This window comes from Rhinolophus hipposideros (assembly GCF_964194185.1).
Source record: "Rhinolophus hipposideros genome assembly, chromosome: 4".
In the NCBI taxonomy this organism is placed as follows: domain Eukaryota; kingdom Metazoa; phylum Chordata; class Mammalia; order Chiroptera; family Rhinolophidae; genus Rhinolophus; species Rhinolophus hipposideros.
Genome location: NC_138050.1, coordinates 35,466,086 through 35,487,663, shown reverse-complemented (window position 1 = coordinate 35,487,663; position 21,578 = coordinate 35,466,086). Strand labels below are relative to the sequence as shown.

Sequence of the window (21,578 nt, the reverse complement as noted above, 5' to 3'; positions counted from 1 at the left end):
GATGGGGGGAGGGGGGTTCACAGTGTGAGGGATATAAATGATGAACGTCTAAGTATTACCTTGTCTTGTACACCTGAAACTAATAAATAAATAAATAAATAAATAAATAAATAAATAATTTAAAAAAAAAGAAATTTAAACATTAAAAGTTGTCTAAGAGCATATGTCACTTGTTTTTAATATCCCTTTCTTTTCCTTTCTACTTTATAGGAACGGCAATTGAAAAAAATCCTACATAGATTTTTTTCTTTCCATCCTATATGTTCCCGTCTCTACTTGATTCTACCTATTAGAGAATGCCTATGCTTCATTAAAATAAACTGACATAAAAAGTAAATAAATAACATCTTAAAAAATTACCTTGTCCAAAATTAGCTCCTTTATGCACATTTTGAACACCTTGGAATCCCAAACTCCTACAGATGACCAGTCCACCACGCAATTCCCAGTGGTCATCACAAACTGTACCCCACTGGCCATCATGGAAAATCTCCACTCTCCCCTCGTGAGGGCCACTACCACCAACAAGTCGAACTGTCTTAGATGGAGCTGTAACAGAAACAAGCAGGGGTTAATTGTGGTGTGTGTGTGTGTGTGTGTGTGTGTGTGTGTGTGTGTGGTTTCATGATTTTTTTAAAAAAGATTTGAGCACGTTTTTTTTTCAGGAAGTTCAACTATTGTAATAAATTTTAAACTTTCTAGCACCACCTATTGGCAAAGAGTTTAATTGCAAACATTGCATTAGTCAAAGCAGAAGAGTAAAACCTGTTTTAACGTTTATATAAATTACATACATGAGAACACTTCAGGGATTCTATTCCAATGACTTTAAAATCCAACATTTATGAGTTTTTTCAATGTTATATAGATTTTTTATAATATTTAGAAAATTTTATAACAAAATGATTCATTATTTTCTTGACACTGACACACAAACTGGAACTCAAGATCCAGTGAGTTTCAATGACATAGGAGGTGGAGAAGACATTTTATAATATCATGAACTCAAAAATAGATGACCAAACATCCTATCTTTCAGCAGGAGATGCAAGATAACTATAGCGACAACATTTATTTAGAAATAGCAAGGATGTCCCTTATTATACAGCCCCTGGATTTTGTCCCCAAATATCTTTCCTTTTTTGAATGAGATAAAAAGCAGACAATTTTTGGAAGGAGAGAGAGAACAAGCTCTCTGATGCCTTCAGGGTGCTAATCCCATCGTGAAGACCTTATCCTCACAACTTCTTCCAAACTTACTTATCTCCTAAAGATCCCACCTCCAAATATTTTCACATTGGGATTTGGGGCTTCAACATATAAATCTGGTGTGGGGAAGAAGGAATAGACAAACACAAGTCAATTTATAGCACGATGCATTAGAATCACACATTGCTGCCCATACTAAGAATTTCTGATTCACTAGGTCTTGAGTTTGTGCCTTTAACAAGTTCCCAAGTGATGTTTGTGCTGTTTTTTCAGGGATACTTTGAAGATTACTAACCTAGAAGATCATATTGAATATTTAAAAGAACAGGCATGTTAATCAGAAATCTCTGCTAATGCTTTTATACAATCCTTTAGCCTCATTTGTTGTAAATAACCAAAAACGGCTGCAGATTTCTTCCAAATCCCCTACCCTTGTGCAATCTTAAAGTAGAGTAAGCCCCACCATTGATTTTTTTAGGGCTAAATATGTTTAAGCGTGTCTATACCTATTTGTCAATTAAATATTTTCCAATTATAAATCAATTCCTGGCACGTGACCACACTTTGTTGTTTCTTGACCATCTCTGAACTAATATAGGGAAAAGAGGCCAACAAGCTGGGTCAACTACACCTTTTTGATGATGGAAAAAAGTCCGTTTTGTCATTTTGAACAGCCTCAGTCATGGCACTTTCTCTATAAGTCTGAAGGCCAGAATTTTCTCTGAATTTAGTCAGCACATTATATGGATATAAACAATGCCTAGGGTTTCTTTGGTATCAAGCTAACATATTGAATCAGACAGATTTTTCTCCTTTGGGGAATATTTGCCTTGTGCCTAACGATTTCAGAAGAGAGTAATTTTTATGTATTTTTTTATGGGTAGTTGTCTCAATTGTCCTCTTAACTTTATTAATGTAGACTGTTTCCAGATTCAAATCAGATAAACACTGATAAGCATTGACTATGTGCTCACTGAATGACTCTTTGTATTAGTTATTACGTTGTAATAGGAGATGATAATGTATGCTAAGGACCACAGGATTCTCTATGGATCCCAGGGGATAAGATTATATTTAGACATCTAGAACAGCTGAACCAACTGGAATCGGCTCAGGACTTTCTCTCCAAGTTTTGTCCAATGGTCTCTCTGTAAATTGCTTCATTCTTTTCTTTTGTTGCAAGCTGGATATTTCTTTTTCCCAGTCCACTTGATAGAACACATCTGTTAATAACTCCTGAGTTATATTTTGCAGTCTCTTTCTCAGTGACAGTTCTAAAATACCAGTGAAGTCCTTCTACGGCTTGGTTTGGGCTAGATGCCCACCATCTGTGTGGACTTACCTGCTTGGGCCAAAGACAGGGTCACTTGCATTAACATGGTATTTGTGGAGTAGGAGTCCAGAGGCAGTTTCTTATTCAAAGGGGACTTTTGAGCAAAGACAGTAAATCCATCCCATAAAAGACATTTTAATAATCTTGGTGTATTTAGTCAGTATTAATTATACTATTAATATATGGTTAGCCCTGTGTTCTTTTTCATATCTGTGGCAGTAGAGTATAACTGAAATTAAAATTACAGGAGTTAATCTGGATTTTAGTTCCTTCTCTGACATTGTTTATGAGACCTTATTAAAACATTTAACCTCTCTATGACCAAATTTTAAACTCTTAAAAAGAGAAAGAAAATTATATTTGCTCTTAGTTAAATGCATCTTAACACAACTTCTCTGTGAGAGGCATTTTCCTGGGAATAATTTGAATAAAATGCATGTCCTGCCTTCAAGGTTCATGTATTTTTGAGGTCATTATGAAAATTGGCAGAAATAGTGCATTCTTCAAAATGGTGTACAAATATAAGGCTTTTATTTTTAAAAGTTTTAGAAATTTTGAGGTTTTTATTTTGTTATGAAAGTATTGGAATGAATATATTATCTGTGATATTAATCACCTTATTAAAATATATGTATTTTATAAATATATATTGTATAAATATGTATGGAATTAGTGTGCGTGTGTGTGTGTGTGTGTGTGTATATCCAAACATCTTACCATTTAGAAGGAGAAACAAGATAGCTATAGTGATATTTATTTAGAAATAACAAGGATGTTCCTTATTATATGGCCCTTGGATATACATATAATATATGCATATATTACTAATTCCATGTTGAATGCTATCCTCCTCAAAGAGGATCTCTTAACAAAATAGTATATAGACAAAACCTACCCTATGATTTTAGATGTAAGTTTATTTGACGTTTGTTATTTCTAAATATGATTATCTACTATTTTGAAGAAATTTTCTCCACCAGTGATAAGCAAAATATGACTCACAGGCCAATTCCAGCCTACTGTCTGTTATGGAAATAAAGTGTTATGGTAATGTAGCCACACCCATTTGTTTGCATATTGTCTAGCCACCCCTTTCAAGCTAAAACAGCAGAGTTGAATAGTTGTGGTAGACACCTTCTGGCATGCAAACCAAAAATATTTACTACTGGGCCATTTACAGAAAAAGCATGCCAACCCCTGTTGTAGTTGAAAACACTATAGACTAGAATAATAGAGGATTTCAGTCGGGATCCTCCTACCAAATCATCCCTGAAATAAATAAGATTATAACTTATCTCTGCTTTTCTCCAGTCTAACCCTTTGAGAACCATTCGGCCTCTGCACTCCTGCTCTTTTTATTTCAGTAATATTATTACTCACACTGCCCAAATAAGCCTTACTATTCTTTATTTTTGGAGCTTTGGCCCTGTCTGGAATATTCCCTTAAGCCCCCACTTCTCCCAACACCTTCCTATCCCACACACACATACCTTCCGTTTTCCACCCTCAGTCCCTGGGCTTTGGATAGGTTTTTGTCTTCCAACACCCATAGCATTACTAACCTATTAAAGCACTGTCAACTATTTTATTTTCTCTACTAGACTGAGATCCTTACAGTTATCTTTTCAGCACCTGAAAAAGTGTAGATTTTCACTTAGTAGTCAACTGATAAAGAGTTATGGTTTGAATGAATGAATGAATGAATGATGAGCTCTTCTTGATACGCAAATTGCACAACCTAAGTGATTTAAATGGGTAAATGCTTAAAATATCGAACAGTAGAAGAAATAGAATTCAGTATTTCATAAGTCTCTAGAGGAAATGTAGTTTCTGCATGTAGAAGCAATAAGGGAAATCGTGAAGGAAAAGATCAATTTGACTGAGATAAACGTGAATTTTATTACGGAGAAAAACTACATGGCTGTCTACTGAGTATCCCCCAAGGCAGGAGGGTCTGGTGGGAAGGGCTGATCAGAAGCCTTACATATTCCAAAACCTGATTTTGTAGGTTTGGAAGATTTATCTCTTAGTGGCAGACTAATGTTTAACAGAATCTTGTGACTAAATGTCAATTCAATTTACGAGGAGAAATGTAATTGCCTCAGAAACTGGAATATTTGTATCTGCTTGACAAGGCCATTTTCTCCCCATGGGTAATCTTCATAGGAAGTCAAATCACAATAAGTGAATTATTCATTTAATTAATTTATTAATTTACAATGAGACATAGCAGGGAGATTTTGCCTCTGGGACTGGCCAACAAGCTCTTTGGTTAACACATTTTTCTTTATATAATGTTAATACATTCAATCAGGTTACGTGATTTGACATATCTCTGCTCTGATTCATTGTAATTTAACTTTCTAAAGGCAATCTTATTATTCTTACTTCCTAGTTGTAGAGGGAAGAGTGTAGCACTGATAATTTCTATATATTTTTTAAAGTCTGTATGTAAAATAAAAACATCATATAAAATATTTATTATACTAATTGCTCATTCATATTTATATGACCATAGATACCAAAATAAAAATATGTAATACAGCATATATTTTACAAAAGGTTTTGTAATTTAATCTGAGGAAATAACACCAAATATAATAAAAGTTAACAAGATCAAATATAATAAAAGTTAACAAGTTATTTTTGCTTTGTTTATTGCAGACATAGTTTTAAAAGAGGAAGTAAAACAGAGAGATATTAAATATCTCAGAATAAAGAGAGTTAAATTATAGTGTATACATTAGATGATAATTTTAGAAGCATTAAGCATAACTATCACAGGGATCATATAGAAATGGGGGAAAAGAATGATAACATGCTATCAAGTGACTTTATTAAGATTAAAAATTGTATTTCAATTATGTAAAATAAATTGACATATAAAAAGACTAGAAGGAAGTATCCAAGCATATTAACAGTAATTCTGTATATAGGACAGAAATTGAATATGTAATATTTTTCTAATTTTATATAATTATATTATTTTAAAAACTAAGATTAATTTAATAAAATAAGTAGTCGCTGGATATTCACTAATGCCTTTACTGTTGTAATGTGTCTATGACTCAAGGCTGAAATTCATAAAATTGAGGAGAAAGGACAAGCACAGAATGAGAGATAGTTCCATTTATGCAAAATAATACAAAAAAAAATCATCTATTGTTTATGCATGGATATATATGTAGTAACTGTATAAAAACATGAATGGAGAAGCATATAAATTCCAAGATAATGATTTATCCTGGAAAAGCAAGTGAGGCAGGCATAAATAGAGCTTCAACTGCATTAGTTAAAATTATATATATTAAAAAACAAATACCTATAGTTAATACGGTAAAATTTCAACATCTCTAAAATCCAGATGGTGTGTACATGACCATTTATTAGCTATATGTTATAAATGTTTTTCCTTCTTTCCTTCATATTTGAAATATATTTTATCTAAAGAAGTCAACACATTCACAGACATGTTGATGGAATCATACATGAGTCCTAAGTAGATTACAAAAGTGCCACATATGCATCTTTCCTTAAAAGTTAGGAAAAGGATATTATGAATTTGCTAAACTCTTTAGACAGGCCACATTCTAATTTGAGAAGACAAGTCGGCAAATATATGAATCTGAGGGCTTTTTAGCCTGTGTCTATTACTGTTGCTTCAGTGAGGAACTGAGGTTAAAAATTACTTTTAAGGAGTATAATTTCACTTCAATTATCATATTGTTTACCATATGGTCATTTTTTTGGTATCATTTATTGGAATTAGTATTTAGGATTAAACATATTACAATGGTAATTATTATATTTGAGTTCCAAATGTAACAAAGAAATTTTTAAAAAATCTAGTTGCAGGCTGACCTGGAAATCCTTCAATATGTTAAAGTCTTTTGTAAAGGGAATTGATTTTGTTATTTAAGATAATTATCTTAATGAGGTATTTAGCTATGAAAGCTGTGACACAGACATCAGATGTTTGGAGAAATACAGAAGGTGCCAAACAAATGTATACACATTTTAAAAAACGAAAAAAACTATTAAAATTATAATACCCTATGCATACTGATAACAAAGGATGAATACATTTGACTTCTGCAATTACAAGAGGCGCTCAAAGTGGTTACCATCAGTGTCCAGACACTTCTGATTACAGCTAACTACTGCTTGAGCAACATTGATCAAAGTGTCCACTTGTATCACTGTGCATGCCGTTTCACTTTCTTCCCGCCAGTGTAGCCAGTTTTCTACAGTATACCACATCTTTTAAGATCCCCATAGGTAGAAGTCAAAGGGTGTTAAGTCAGGAGAACATGGGGAAACTCATCTGCACCTCTTTGTCTTATCCATTGTCCTGGCAAATTCTCATCGAGGTAAGCACTCATGTCTCGGTGGTCTTGTGCTTCTCAAACGACAACCGTGCTTCTGCCATTTTCTTCGACTTTCCTGCCTGTCGCATGGTGACGCTAGCATTCATTTGATTAACACCATCTTTTGAGTGATTGTCATACTACACATTGCTACCGTAAGTCAACTTTGAAAAGTAATACAAAGATAACATCTCTTAAATTATGTATACATTTTTTTGGCTTCCCTGGGAGTTTCAATTTCTCTGAAAAAATAATGTAAAATACTTTCAATCTGTTACTCTGGAAGTCAAAAGAGAGAAGTATTATGGAAATCAATAGATAAAATAAGAGGAGAAAATAAAGGGAGGGGATTTCAGTGGAGAGGGAATATGCAAAAGTATTTTGATGGCAGGGAGAGACTGAGGAAACTGGCCAGTGAAGAAAATTTGGTGTCTAAGCTACCGTAGCTGGGGAATTTGAAGACAATGAAGTCTAAGGTTTAACTTTACGTTGTAAATGCTAGTGCTTATATTTTCCTCTTAGACTTGAACTGTCAGTAAAATTCTCTTAGATCCCCAGGTGGAGCTAGGGTACTTCCTCAAATGAAGGAAGAAATGGGTGCCCATTGTTGGAGTGAGTGTGTGGAGAGAAAGTAGCACCCACGATGCCTAGGTATATTGGTTTCCTAAGGCTATTGTAACAAATGATCACAGTTGTATGGCTTCAAACAACAGAAATTTATTCTCTCACAGTTCTGGAGGCCAGAAGTTGGAAATCAAAATGTTGGCAGGGCGATGCTCCCTTTGAAGGCTCAGAAGAAATCTTTTCTTGACATTTCCTAGCTTCTAGTGGCTTCTCAGCTTGTAGTTGTATCACTCCAATTTCTGCCTCTGTCTTCAGATAGTCTTCACTGTGTCTCTGTATGTCCTACTCTTATAAAAATGTCAGTCATTAGATATAGAGTCCCCCTGAACACAGTATGACCGCACCTTAGCTTAATTACACCTGTAAAGACCCTACTTCCAAATAAGGTCACATTCTGAGGTTTTAGGTAGACATGCATTTTGAGAAATACTATTAAACCCACTATCACAGAGGTAGCAGGGATGAGGAGACACAAAGGAATAAGATTTTTCTATATTTTCATCAAACTATTTTAGACAGGAATCACTGGAATTTCCTTCGAACAAGAGATTGGTGCTCAAACAATTTTATTTCAATGTTAAAGAACAAACTGACCCCCAATATTTGAGGACTGCAGAACAGTTGGATGTAGATATTTTGGTTATATTAGAAATCAGTTAGCAAAGTCAACCATGATTATACCGAACACCCATAGTTCAACTGCTGAAGAAATAAAATAAAGATTGAGAATTTGTTGCTTCAGATTAATTGTACTAAACTCAGAAGTTACTGAGTAAATCTCACTTAATTATGAGTAAGAGTAAATTACTTCAATGTATGAAAGTTAAAAATAGTAGAAGGCTATATTTCCAGTATTTTGAATAGAATCAGTTTTTGAATTGAACCATGAGACAGGACTTTAAAATTTTGCTTTAAAAAGAGGTTAATATTTAAGATGAAAGAAAAACTTGATGTTTTAAAGAACACCCCTTTAGTTGTACAGATCTCCACAGGGATTTGATGGTTAAGAATAAGTTTATGTGAGAAAAACAAACAAAACTGAAAAGTTGAGCGAGACAAGACAAACATAATATGGTTGTTAGTTTAAGTTCTCTTCGGAGTGTCATGAACTATTCATAGTACTCATAGTATAATAATGCCACTTCTATCACTGGATTTTCAAATTGCCAATAAAATTAAAATGCTTGCATTTTAAAAAGCATATTGTCTTCTTCAAGGGAAAGTATTCATATATTGGGATATCTGTGATAATTGTAGAGCAATCTTATTATTTAATATTTCATTTCTAAGTGAGTCTTAGTTTCTAGAGTTACTTAGGAGAACATTTAAAAATCTATAAAGGGAAATTTTATTTACATATTTGTAGGCTCTTCACTTAAAACCCTAGTTTTAATATCCATTAAGATTTTAATAAGATAAATAATTAAGTCACCCATTAAGATATTAAGCAAAGCTAATTTAGAAAACACATCATAAAATAGCAAAAATTACATTTTTCTCATTTCTGAAAATGTAGGCCTGAGCCCGACCTCATAAAACTTCTCATGTCCCTCTTTATAAGCTATTGAGATATTAAAAAGTGATCTAACCTCTTTCAGCCTTCATTTAAGCATTTGTAAAATAAACATAATACCTACTTCCTCGGAGTGAGATTTCAAATATGACAATATGTGAAAAAAATGTATTTTAAACTATAAAGTACTATATAAATGGTCGTGATAGAATTATTAATTATACTTTATTCTGAAAGTTATTCTAGAAATCTGTGAAATCATAGACTATACGGGATTTGAGCTGTGGATGTTGTAGAAAAAAATGTCCCAAATTTGGCCCACTAAAATTTAATTTATCCAGTTATTGGCAGAGCTGACAACTCAGTACAGATTTTCTGACGTTTTATGAAGAGAAAATAATTTTCCCAAATAACTGAGGGTTTGCACCTTGAATTGTATTGGGAAATAAATTGAAAGACAATATACATTCTCCTTGGCACTATGTGCTATATTTTGTTTATGCTCATAGCCGCTCAGAACCCTGCAAGCTGTTATCAGACTGACTTATTGGAACTGGTAGAAAACAATAGCGTGTCTGGTCTTCATTACCTCTGCACTCGCCAGGGGAAGCCATAATTTGTGTCTAACAGCTGTGCCCATAGGTATTTGAGGACAGATCACTTGATGCCTCAAAAATCCAGCAAAGAAGTTGTTTTCCTGCTCCAGGAAACATTGCCTCCATTTACTGACTTAGCTTAATTCTTCACTATTTTCATGTAATCAAAGTAAATAGAGTTAGAAATGAGAAAGAAAATATGGATGGCCTATTTTATATGAGTAATAACTAAAACACCAAAAAAAACAAAAAAACAAAAAACGGGGGGAGGGGGACCTGTAAAATATGGTATATCTCAACATGTGGGTTCTTAGTGAGGTTGAGGTGCTAACTAAATACTTTATTTCCAATAAAGTATTGGAAGGAGCAGGATTCACCAGAGAAGGAGCAGGATCTGTATCAGGAAACACAATGTTTCTCCAGATTAGAAATCAGGAGACCAGGGCCCCACTCCTGGCTATGCTACCAACTTCCTATATGACTTTTAAGTGCTATTTTGCCTGTTTTCACTTCGATTTCTAATTTGTTATGACATTTTTTTTGTAATTCCCTTAAAGGATTTTTGTGAGAATTACTTTAGTTCATAAAAGTACTTTGAAGAGGTTTGAGAGGGAAAGTCAGGTTAAGGTGCACCTAAGTGACAGAATTTAAAATTAGATACACCCAGATTCAAACTGAGACCCACTACATATATACTAGGGGCTGTGTGATTCTCCACTGTCTAAATCCTCATGGGAAAAACAGTTGTGATACTTTCCTTGTGAAGCTTAGATAAAGGAGGTATACAAAGTGCTTTGCAGAGTACCTGGCACCGAGGGGTCACTTTTTATATTGCAGGTATTATTGTTAGTATTAATTTTTTTTATTCAGATTTCTGGATTTTGGGGATGGGTGATGGCAGCACAAAAGTATCATATTAAAGCAGAGTGTCTCAACTACTTTGTACTTCAGAATCCCAACGAGAGATTTTGGAAATCACATATATGTGACCACAACCAAACCTTTGAAATCAGAATTTCTATATGCTAATTCCAGCCATCCATATATGAAAAAAGCCTTAAAGGTCATTAGCTGCTCTCCACAACCTTAGAACAGCTGCTAAACAATACAAACATAGTGTGGGTACTTAGGACTAACTTTCACATCATGGAAGAATCTACCCAATACATTGCTTTCTAATAGCAATTAGCAAGAGTATTACTAAATATGATTAGACAACACAACGAGGTTAACAGTTTTCAGAGCCTTTTTTTTAGGGCCCTTTAGCCTGACCTCTGAAATTCGGAAGGGGGAGCCTGTCTAACCTATCACTTAGTATTTATTTCATCTGGTAGGGCAATGAGTGTGCCCCACTCTTTACACACTACAGTTGTTATTCAAGGAAACAATCAGGATCCAAGCAGAGACAAGAAGTTTTTTTTGAAGGAAAGAAGATGGCATTCTTTCTCAGACATGGCTAGTTATGGAGATAATGAAGCATAGCAAAAGCCGACTTGAAAATGAATAGAACATATATAAAGACAGACAGAGACAGAGACTGAATCCAAATGACTTAATTTGAACTCCTGGATCCTGCCATGCCTGAAGCAAACTCTATCTCTTGGAATTCTTAATTATGTGAATCAATAGATTCTGTTTCTTGATCAAGCTAATTAGTGTTACTTTTTACTTTAAAAAATTCTTACAAATATATAGATTTGACTATTTGACAAAAAAACATTCAAAGTGATTTCCCAGGTTCTTCTGTCATCACTCTCATCATCACTGGTTGCTGTCTACTTAAACTGCATTATCCTGGCAATTTTTATTATTTCATGAAACACCATAAAATGTAAAAGAACATCACTGAAATGTTCTTTTCACTGAAATGTGAAAACACAATATTGGCAAGAAACAAATAAAAGTGAATTTGTTCTCATAACTATAGAAACATCAGTGTCTCAAATGTATTTATGACACAATTTAGGCTCTACTAGAACTGTTTCAGTTCTTGCCTTGTATTACAAATATTCAGACATGAGACTGCCCACAGACACTGAGATCAATTCTCAATATCTTCCTGTTATTGCACTCTCTAAATTCAAGTTTTGAAGTCCTAACCCCTAATATGACTATATTTAGATATAGAGCCTCCATGGAGATAATTAAGGTTAAATGAGGTCATAGGGTAGGGTCCCAATCCCATAGTACTGTCGTCCTAACACCACCTTGATCTTGAAATTCCAGCCTCTAGAGTTGTGAGAAAATAAATTTCTGTTGTTTAATCTACCAAGTCTGTGTTCTTCTGTTTTGACAACTATAGCAGACTAATATACTTCCCTTTTCCTTTTTTCACTTTGTTTTGTGTTTTTGATTATTTTCAAATGAAATGAGATATAGACCACCTCAGTGGGTTTAAACTTGAAATTAAAAACTTCTTCTTTAAATTATAAATGAAAGTTAAGCAACCATATCTGCTATGCTGTGACTTGAACACATTGATTATTTAACAAAAATAATCACTTTGTCACTGAAATACCTATTTTAAAGGCTTAGAAGATTCTTATTTAAAAAAGTACTTATTAAGGAACCACTAGCTGTCTCAATAAAAATTATTGAGACTAATTAAAATTATACTAATTACACTAATAAAAATTATTCATTTGACTCCTCTCTCTCTGGTCAATATCTTACATTTTCTTTTGATATAGTAACAGTGTTTCTAGGTTTAGGTGATATAGTAGGTGAAGTAACAGGACTGAATGAGAATATCCAGGAAAGAGTTTGGGGTGGAAAATGTTTTGGAATAGAACAGATTGTCATTTTATAGAGGATAAATGAATTATGCTGTAAGCCATGTGGAGTTTTTGTAAAAGTACTGTGCACAGAAACTGGATATTTTTATTCAGTTAAGAGAATTTACCTTTCAGCATTTCTAGGAAATGAAAATTCAGAATTACACAAAATACCATTTGGAAGAAGGGTATTTTTTCATTTTGCTATACTATAGAATTCACATTCAGATTCCTTTACGTAGTTCCTTGTAATGAGCATCTGAAAGGTTGCTGGGATTAGGTATTTTACTCTGCAGTGGATCAAGCCAGATGTGAGTAAGAAAACAGGAAGTGGGAATAACGGTAACACCTCAGGAAAAGGCCAAGAGTCTGTAGGTTAAGCCACAGTGGGAGATATTTCTCGGTTACTTGATGTGTACACAAGTAACTGTGCCTTTCTAGGGAAATTGGTCTTTAGATTCACATTGTAGGGCAGTCATTTCCAGAGAAGCAAGGTTGAGCGGGGCAAGTGATAGGTGTGAACCTATACTCGGATTGTGCTTTAATTGGAACAAAATGAACAAATCTTATTTAATATACTGTGGAGTAGGAAGCAGGACCCCTTTCTCTGAAGAAGGGCAGGAGAGCCCTTGGGTCCTCTGAGGTTGTGGAGGAACTGGAAGTGGAGTGCTAGGCCTCTGCACTCCAGCTGCATTCCAGCATGTACCTGGATGAATGTCAAATTTTGCTGGTGGTAGAAGACCTAGCTGGAGCTGTACTGATTGATTGATTGATTTTTTTTTTTTTTCTTTCTAAGTGGCTTTGGTGAGACTCACCTAGGATAAGTACTACACAGGACAAGTGGTAATCTCTGGATCCATTACTGATTTAAATCTCTATTTCAATTTATAAGACATATTAGTTATACATGCTGTTAAAGAACACATCTATTGTGTTAATGGAACACTATGTGTTGTTAGCAACAATTTGTGGGCTCATATAAAGCTTTAAACATTACGTAACTGTCAAGAATGAGCAACACTTTATCTAAGTTATCTGGAGCCATTACTGCTCAAGTGCACTCCGTTCTGCTAAATCATAACTGTTGCTACCGACAAAAGTACCATGAGGAGTGAAAAGAGAGACACAATAAAAGAAGAGGGACATCAATGTAGTCAATTTATATTGAAAAATGTTAAATAGAGACAGTTACTGAAATAAAGGTAGAATAGTACAGGTGGCTTCTTGCCTGCACATAAATAATTCTCATTATTGATAATGGAAGCTTTGTGAGTAGTTCAGGGAGAATATGTTTCTGAGTAATATACTTGGCAGAGAGACTGGAAGCAGTATCTGGAGAAGTATGTGAACTTGGAAACATAAACAAATAAAGAGAATGCTTTTTTGGGGAATTTGAACTAATGGAAGACATACTGTAAGAATGTTTATCTCCTTAGGGTCTTCAAATTTTTAGACCCATTCTAGAAAACCAAATTATTCATGACAAATCTTTCTCTCTTCCTTCTCTCTCTCCATACCTTCCATAATACATATTTGTTATATTTATATTTAAAAATATATAAAACCAGTGTGGGAGTGTTGAATGGAGTCACAGTTACAAATAGGGACGTTGGATATTGATACACTTGGCTTTGACTTTCTGCTCTTCCACTTATTAGCAGTAAGCTTCAGTTTCTAATCTAGAAAATCACACCTCGAAGGCTCTTGTGAGGATTAAATGAGATGATACATCAAAAGCCCCCGGTGAACAGTAAATATTCTCTAAATGTTCATTATTATAATTATGTAGTGATTAGAGGAGAAAGCTTTACTTTGGCTAACCGAATGCTTTGGGAAAGACCAGAATTCATTTATGATTGAGCTGAGTCTTCAGTAGAAATCAAATGAAAGACAAATTGATTGTTCACGTCAGCATATGAGTTTTGAAATAAGATTCTCTAAATTCACAACCTAGGTATAGTCTGATGGACATGAGCAAAGCACAGTAAAAATACTAACAAACCACACAATAGTAATTGGCATTGTTAGGACAGAGACTCACACAGTGTTTAATTGTATAGTAGGAATTCTTTTGCTTGACTGAATCACTTACCCTTCCAAATTAAAGTAAGAGCACAACAGACAAACCATTGTGACTAGCGTTAGAGCTTAGTTCAAACGTGCCTTCGTTATATTACACATGATTAAATTTGGTATAACGTGTGCATTTGAATTGGGCATTCAGCAGATATTTTTGTCTAAAAAGAGAAGTCCTTCTCCCCTAATTTGGAAAGTTATGATTAGCGTTTTACGCACTTCATTATCCATTTGTAGTCTGGGGTGTCAGATAATGTGCAAACTGAATCCCCTGAAATGGTCTCCTAGGATGCCTGAGAACAGGGCCATTCCATGGCCAACATGGGCCAACTGCTGCTGGCAAATGAAGAGGGTGCCCAGGGTAGCTATTCCCCAGTGCAGAGTGGGGTAGGAAATCACACGCAATTAAACCATGGACAAAGAGATCCAACTAATCTCCAGTTAATGTTTGCATATACTGACTAATCAATATTGCTAGTTTACTATATTATTAGTTGGGACTGTCTGACAACTGGCTGATTCCCCCTCGCCCCCCCCCCTTTTTTTTGGAGACTTTGATGTCATGTAGGCATGGGATCTAGAATACCCTAGAATACCACTGACAGCTCTAATTTATTTCAACCCTTCTTAGAGCTTTCTCATCAGTAGTGTCGTGGGCTCATGCTTTGTCTTTCAGAGCGTGGACTCTTGCTTTATTCCCCTGACATTTTTTTTCTGACCTCTGTTGACAGCTTCTGGCCTTTGGCATGCACTCCGTTTAGTAGTTCCTTTTATTTATAACTTATGCTCTTCTGCTTGGCTCAGACTCGTTGATTTGTGATGTGGTCACATTTGCGTTATTCTATCTAATATAAAATCTTATTCTCTAGCATTTCTCTTTTTGTCCATGACATTTATTTGGCTTCTTGAATTTTCATTGCGCTTTCACTCCTTCTGATTACAGATTTAAAATGTCTGCATTATACCAATGAGGAACAGCAGTACCAGTTCAGAGAGAGCAATGTGAACCAGACCTTACATGTTCAAAGCACTTTATGATTTCATAGAGCATCTTCACACACACAGTATCTTATGTTGATCCACGCAACAATCCTGTGAGGTAGGTGTTAAGAAGTCCATTCCACAAGGAAGGGGATGGAAGTGGTGAAATACAGGAAGGGAATGGAAATGGTGAGATACATACAGACATACCACTCAGAATTCTACTAGAAACTTCATGCTGTGAATCCTGGGACTATGTGTTTAAACCTTGAAGGAAAGGAGAGTTGTGAAAATGTGATCTCTTAACAGAGACATTAAAAAATAAGATAGAATACAACATTCTTCCTATTTCCTTTTTTTTTTTTTGGGGGGGTCTGCCTTTTCTTATCCTTTCTCATTTCTCATTTTTAGCCCTTTGTTAACCTACAAAAAATATCTCCAGTTCTACTAAAATATTTATTTTTCTCCAGGATCTATACTGGATATTTCAAGCACAAAATACAAAGAGCTTTTTCAGAATAAAAAAAAAAAATTATCAGCCTTATATTTTTCATTATCTAAAATTCTTGCTTGAAATGGCCAGGTAATTTAAGAAAACAGGTTTTGTTTTTTGTTTTTTTGGTTCAAATGTGTTGAATGAACTGTCCAAGCTCCACTTTACTTCACTATAAAACTTTTAAAAAAATGATGTAATTTTGAGACTAAGAACACAAGAAGGTAAGCTGAGCAAGTCAAAATCAATTTGCCTTTTTAATATTCTAAGGAATTTAAAACTCTTAGTTTCTTCTAAACACCAATAGAACCCTGTTCTTCCTCCAATATAGATCTTCTGTATTGCACAATGGCCTATTTACATGGCTATGTCTTTTAGGGACAATTAGCTCTCTAACGCTAGACACAATTGCTATCTTCTTAGCTGTTAAGTCCAACTCCAGGAGGTATAGGATGAACATACGCTAAATGAATGAATGAATGAATGAATGAATGAATGAATGAATGAATAAATGAATGGAGTTCCTTTTATGCTGTCCCTATTGCTGGTTGAGAATTGTGTTTTTGAATGTAAAGAACCCACATATAGTTAGTATCCATGAGATTTCTCCTAGAACCCAATGGGTTAATTTCGTTCAGTAAGACACTACATGAATGGGTAGCAAAAGGCCCCTGGCCTGGCTCTGAGGACTGGTTGGAGCAGAAAGCCAGTCAGTAGAATGGGAGGCATCCCGGGGAAGGGTGCTAGGGGTTGGTAGTGATGGTGGAGTACTAAAGTGGGGAGAGGTATGAGTGTGAGGGCAGAGACCCAAAGAGCACCCAGGACCAGGAGAGGAAGCCATGTGGAAGCCGGACACCACACAGGAAACAAGGTCATTTGGAGGAGCCACATAGGGATCTTGGAGTCAGTTGTGTTGATGACTTGTCCAGAGGTGAAACGCTTTTCAATGAGATGGGAGCAGAGGGTGTCCCGCCCCACCCACCTGATCTTAAAGGGACTCTGCCTTAATATGATCAGGGAGTGGTACTTGTCCTGACACATATATAAAAGAGGAAAATCAATTATTATTTTTATTATATTTAAATCATGTCTGAAAAATGTGTATAAAATGCATATTAAAATAATTCAATATACATTTTCATGTATCAAAATTAATTTGAAGATGTGGGGAATCAGGCAGTTTCATACAGAGCAGATTGGTACAATCTCTTTGGAGCCTTTTGCAAGAATTCATCAAATTGCAAAATGCATGTCATTTTTGAACTATTGATTCTACTTCTAGAAAATTCTCTATTAAAAAGTATTTCTACAAGATCATATATGACAATGCTGAATGTAACACTGTTTATTAACGCCAAAGCAAAGCAAACAAAAATCATCAAGTGTTCATGACTAGTGGATTGAATGATATATTATGGTAATTATAGTATAGCTATATAATGGAATAGTGCGTAGCCACTGAGAGAAATAAAAAATAGAGCCATAGTTACTGACATGGACAGATGGCTGGCATATAACTTAAATAAGGAAAAACCAGGTCATTCTGTATAGATGTTTGTGTATAGATGATTTTTTCTCTCTTTTTGAAACATTATAGAGTTATATATTCTCCCTGGGGTTCACAGAGGGAGTTTGGAGGCTATATACACTTATATACAGAAATATCTCTCTTAATGCTTTCTCAAAGAAATAATGTCCATAAACTACAAACAGCCATGAAAATATCTGTAACTACAAACATTTCTCAACATATGTGAAAAAAATGTTCAAAGCATTCGATAATCTCAAGCAACAAAAGACAGTGTGGATGTTGAATTTACAGACTACAAAATAAAGAAGTCCCTTATTTTCCAAGATTAACCAGAATCAAAGTTAAGTAGCTCAGAGAAAGTCTCAGGAAAGGAGAAAAGGAGATAAAGATGAACCAAAGATAAAGATAAAGGTAAAGATAAAGACCAAAAAAAACATGAAGATACGGAAGAGAGAGTTAACATAAGGAGTTCAACTGAAAATCAATGGAGTGCAAAGGAGCATGGAGAAGAAGTGGGGGGTGGGGGGAAAGTATGCAGAAAACCAAAGTGACCACATTAGAGAACACATGGACACAAAGGAGAAAAGATATACTAATGTTTCTATTATCTTAACATAATAATAACAACACTAATAATCATTGAATAACTAAACACTTTGAGGAGACACACAGTACTCAATGTTGCTTAGTTTAGGGGCAAACACAGATCAACAATGTAACACTTGTGGAAAGCATCAGGTGGTTACATCATACCTTAATGGCTGGCATTCACAAGTGGCATCCATACACAGTAATTAGAAAATAATTTTTTGCTAAGGCAGATAAATTGGTACTGTTTTTTTAAACAATTACAACTGAAAACAGCAAGATTTCTAGTACATTGAGGGATTTGCCATAATCTGTCTAAAACAGACCTCTAATGGGTAGAGATGATCCCTGTGTGTATGTATCAGCTACACACACACACACACACACACACACACACACACACAGCTCCTATTGGGAATACAGGGGAGGAATTTTTGAATTCTGAGAAGTGAAATATGGCTTCCTCCTTTTTCATAATAATTTCATGATATCTATAGATTCAGCCTAGATATAACAATAGCCTTATGGCACGGCATATTAAAGACATCTCATCTAACATTTAGTTTCAACATCCAATTTACAGATTCTGTACATTGAAATATAAGGTCAGCATTCCATCAACAGAGACCCCATTTGTGAAATCTATTCTGTTGCAGTTTTGAAGGTCTCAGATATGGAATACTACTTTTCAAGTTTTTAGTAAAACAAAGCAAAACACAAACACCCTAACCAGCTGAGAATTTATCTAAGAATCAGGGTTCTTAGATGGTCCAGAATACTGAAATGCAACATTTCAGTTAGCTCAGTTAGTAAGTAAGGAGGTTATAATTGTTTCTATTCATAAGCTCAATTTCCTTCAGCAGACAGAAACTGGCTTGAAAATTGAACAATTTTCTATGTGGAAATTTGAGAAAATAGTGCTTATCACAAAACAAAATACAAATGAGTAATGAGATTCAGGATTTGTATAATTTAATCTATTTTTTTTTACTCTGATTAACTAGCTTTATTTGAGAAAACTATGGCTGACTTCCACAGAATCTTTATGGATCAATGCTGAAGTTCTTTCTCAACACTTGCCTCAAGCCCAGACAACTGTATCAAAGCCTGTTTATCACAAAGGTGTACATAAAAAACAAGAAACTATGAACTTACTTTGCATGCTTCTACTCCCTCTTTCCCCCTTTTGGCCTTTTTGTCCAGGATTTCCTTGGGTGGGGGAAGGCAAAACAACAACAACAAAAAAAAAAAAACACACAATTTTTAAAAATTAGGACAATTCATAATGCTTGCTTTAAATGGAAACAGCATCAAAAGGTAATCTAGAATATCAACTTATAACAACCAACAGAAATTCAAATATAATAATAATGTTGATGATTATAACTATTGTTACATTAAATATTATATCATTTTAAAAGGCATATTCTAAAGCTGGGACTGTTCTGTGTAGGTCCTTTATACACATTACTGCAAATTGTATATAAGGGCATTAAATGTCCCATTTTCCTTTCACTGAGGTGTAAGCACCATGGTTTAGGTTTATTCATTCTTTTTATTTTCTCTTCCTTTGACTGTGTGCCTTCCTCTCTCCCCCAGGAAGCCTGGTGTCTTCCACCTCAGTCTAAACGTGTGTTTTTTTTTTTTGTTCCCATTACAATTATTCCATCTTGTTTTTCATTTCCTTAAAGTGGTGTATCCCAAGACCTGGGCTCTGAATGAATTTTTGGGAGTGCAATCACCGACCTCTTGAATCAGAAACTCTGGGCATAGAGACCAGTAAGCTGTTTCAAGAGACCCTACAGGTGATTCTGATGCCTGCTAAAGTTGGAGAACCCTAAAGAAATTCTAAAGAAATTCTATTTCAAGCCAGCACTAACACGATTTCCTCTGTGACACAGCTTGCTGTGCTAAATTAATCACTCTTTATTCTCTACTCCCATAACATTTTGTTCTGCATCCTAAATGTTTATTACTCACCACATTGCATTATAGCTAATTGCTTCTGCATTTTTTTCCTGTTGCCTGATCCTTGAGGTCTGTGGCTGTGCTATATATATATCTCCAAAACACAGTGAGCCCTCATAAAATTGTGCTGACTGGGTGAATGAATGAATGAATGCTCTCGCAAGTACTTTGACTAGTGGGCATTTGTTGAACTCTAAGAGTGCGAGAGTAGAAAAGTACTTAAAACTTGTATAAGCTATTGCTAATGACCAGCATGTATATACAGCTTGCTTTGTGACAGAAACTGTTTGAAGCACTTCAAGGTATCGATTCATTTGATTTTTACAGAAATTCTAAAATGTGGGTCTTCTTATTAACTCTGTTTTGTAGGTAAGAAAACTGAGGCACAGAGAGGCTGAGTGGAAAAGCAGAATACAGATATAGGATTCAAATATGTACTATACTATCTCTGCAAAGTAGAATGTGTACTATGCTATCCCTGTGTTTCCCAAGAGGGCACAGAAAACATTATACACGGAATAACTATGCACCACCATGAAATTCAAGGTCAGACCATTTTGACAAATGTTTAATCCCCTAAAATGAACAACCTTCGATACTTCACGTAAGTTTTACAGAATCCTCTTTTTTTAACCAAACTTTACGAGAGGGGTAGGTCATTGTGAGAAAATTTCTGGAAGATAATTCCTCATGTGTGGGGAACTAGCTTCTCTTGTATTCCCACCTCCAAGTACAGTGTATAAGACAGCATAGGAACTCAGTAAATAAGGTAAGTTATTTCTCATTAAATCAGATAAGTTGTGCTATAGTTACATGTCTCTTCTAGTGATTATTCCTAACTTCTTCTCTGACCACTTAAAGAAAAAATTTGTATGAAATAGACTGTTGCAAGAAAAAATGAGATCATCTTAATATTCTTGAAATTTCTGCCCCTTTAACTTTCTAGAAAGACAAACGAGTAACTCTATTTTACTTATAGTTCATAGTGATATTCATTTATAAAATTAATCCTTATGATTTAATGTAAACAGAAAGTTACAAAGAGACTGCAACAGAAAGAGTCCCATACAAAATCTCACCATGGTTTTGCCAGGGATAATAAATGACTAGCTATTTGAGATAGAGAGTAGACTCATAGACCATTTTAAACTTAGAATACGAATAAAATATGTTTCTCAATTCACAAAATTGTTTTGAATTATCTTGGAATATATAAGTAGATTTGCAATTTTGTCAAGTTCAAGATTTTTAAATATATTTATCTACTAAACACAAATTGCCCATAGAGGCAATTCCTGAGTGATGTAGATAATTTCAGACAAATTAACAAACAAACACTTCTTGTCATGTTGCAAAAAATACTTGATTAAAGCTGGATGGTTTTAAAGATTGTACATAAATACACCATTCAGTTCAGATAATCGGTCTCTTGTGGAGACTGAGTGTAAGTTGCTTATTTGTGGCTAGCTCATTTTTCTCCAAGCCTAATTGTCATTGACACAGTCCATAAATACTGATAATATTA

At 34.7% G+C, this 21,578-nt stretch overlaps 1 protein-coding gene across 7 annotated transcripts in view; it reads right to left on the bottom strand.

Moving 5' to 3' along the window:
* The window catches only part of MSR1 (macrophage scavenger receptor 1), a 251,146-nt gene that overhangs the window by 191,360 nt on the left and 38,208 nt on the right, over positions 1 to 21,578 (bottom strand). For 3 of the 7 annotated variants that reach the window (XR_013993184.1, XM_081045698.1, XM_081045697.1), the window contains exon 8: positions 19,241 to 19,294. Coding sequence is in view for 6 of the 7 variants with exons in the window: in XM_081045698.1 (XP_080901824.1) it covers positions 19,241 to 19,294 (54 nt within the window). In the remaining variant the exon portion in view is untranslated. Of the gene's footprint in view, positions 1 to 360; positions 550 to 5,575; positions 7,821 to 13,207; positions 15,741 to 19,240; positions 19,295 to 21,578 lie in introns of those variants that run through there. The other 4 variants (XM_081045696.1, XM_081045701.1, XM_081045699.1 and 1 more) reach the window with 4 other exon arrangements.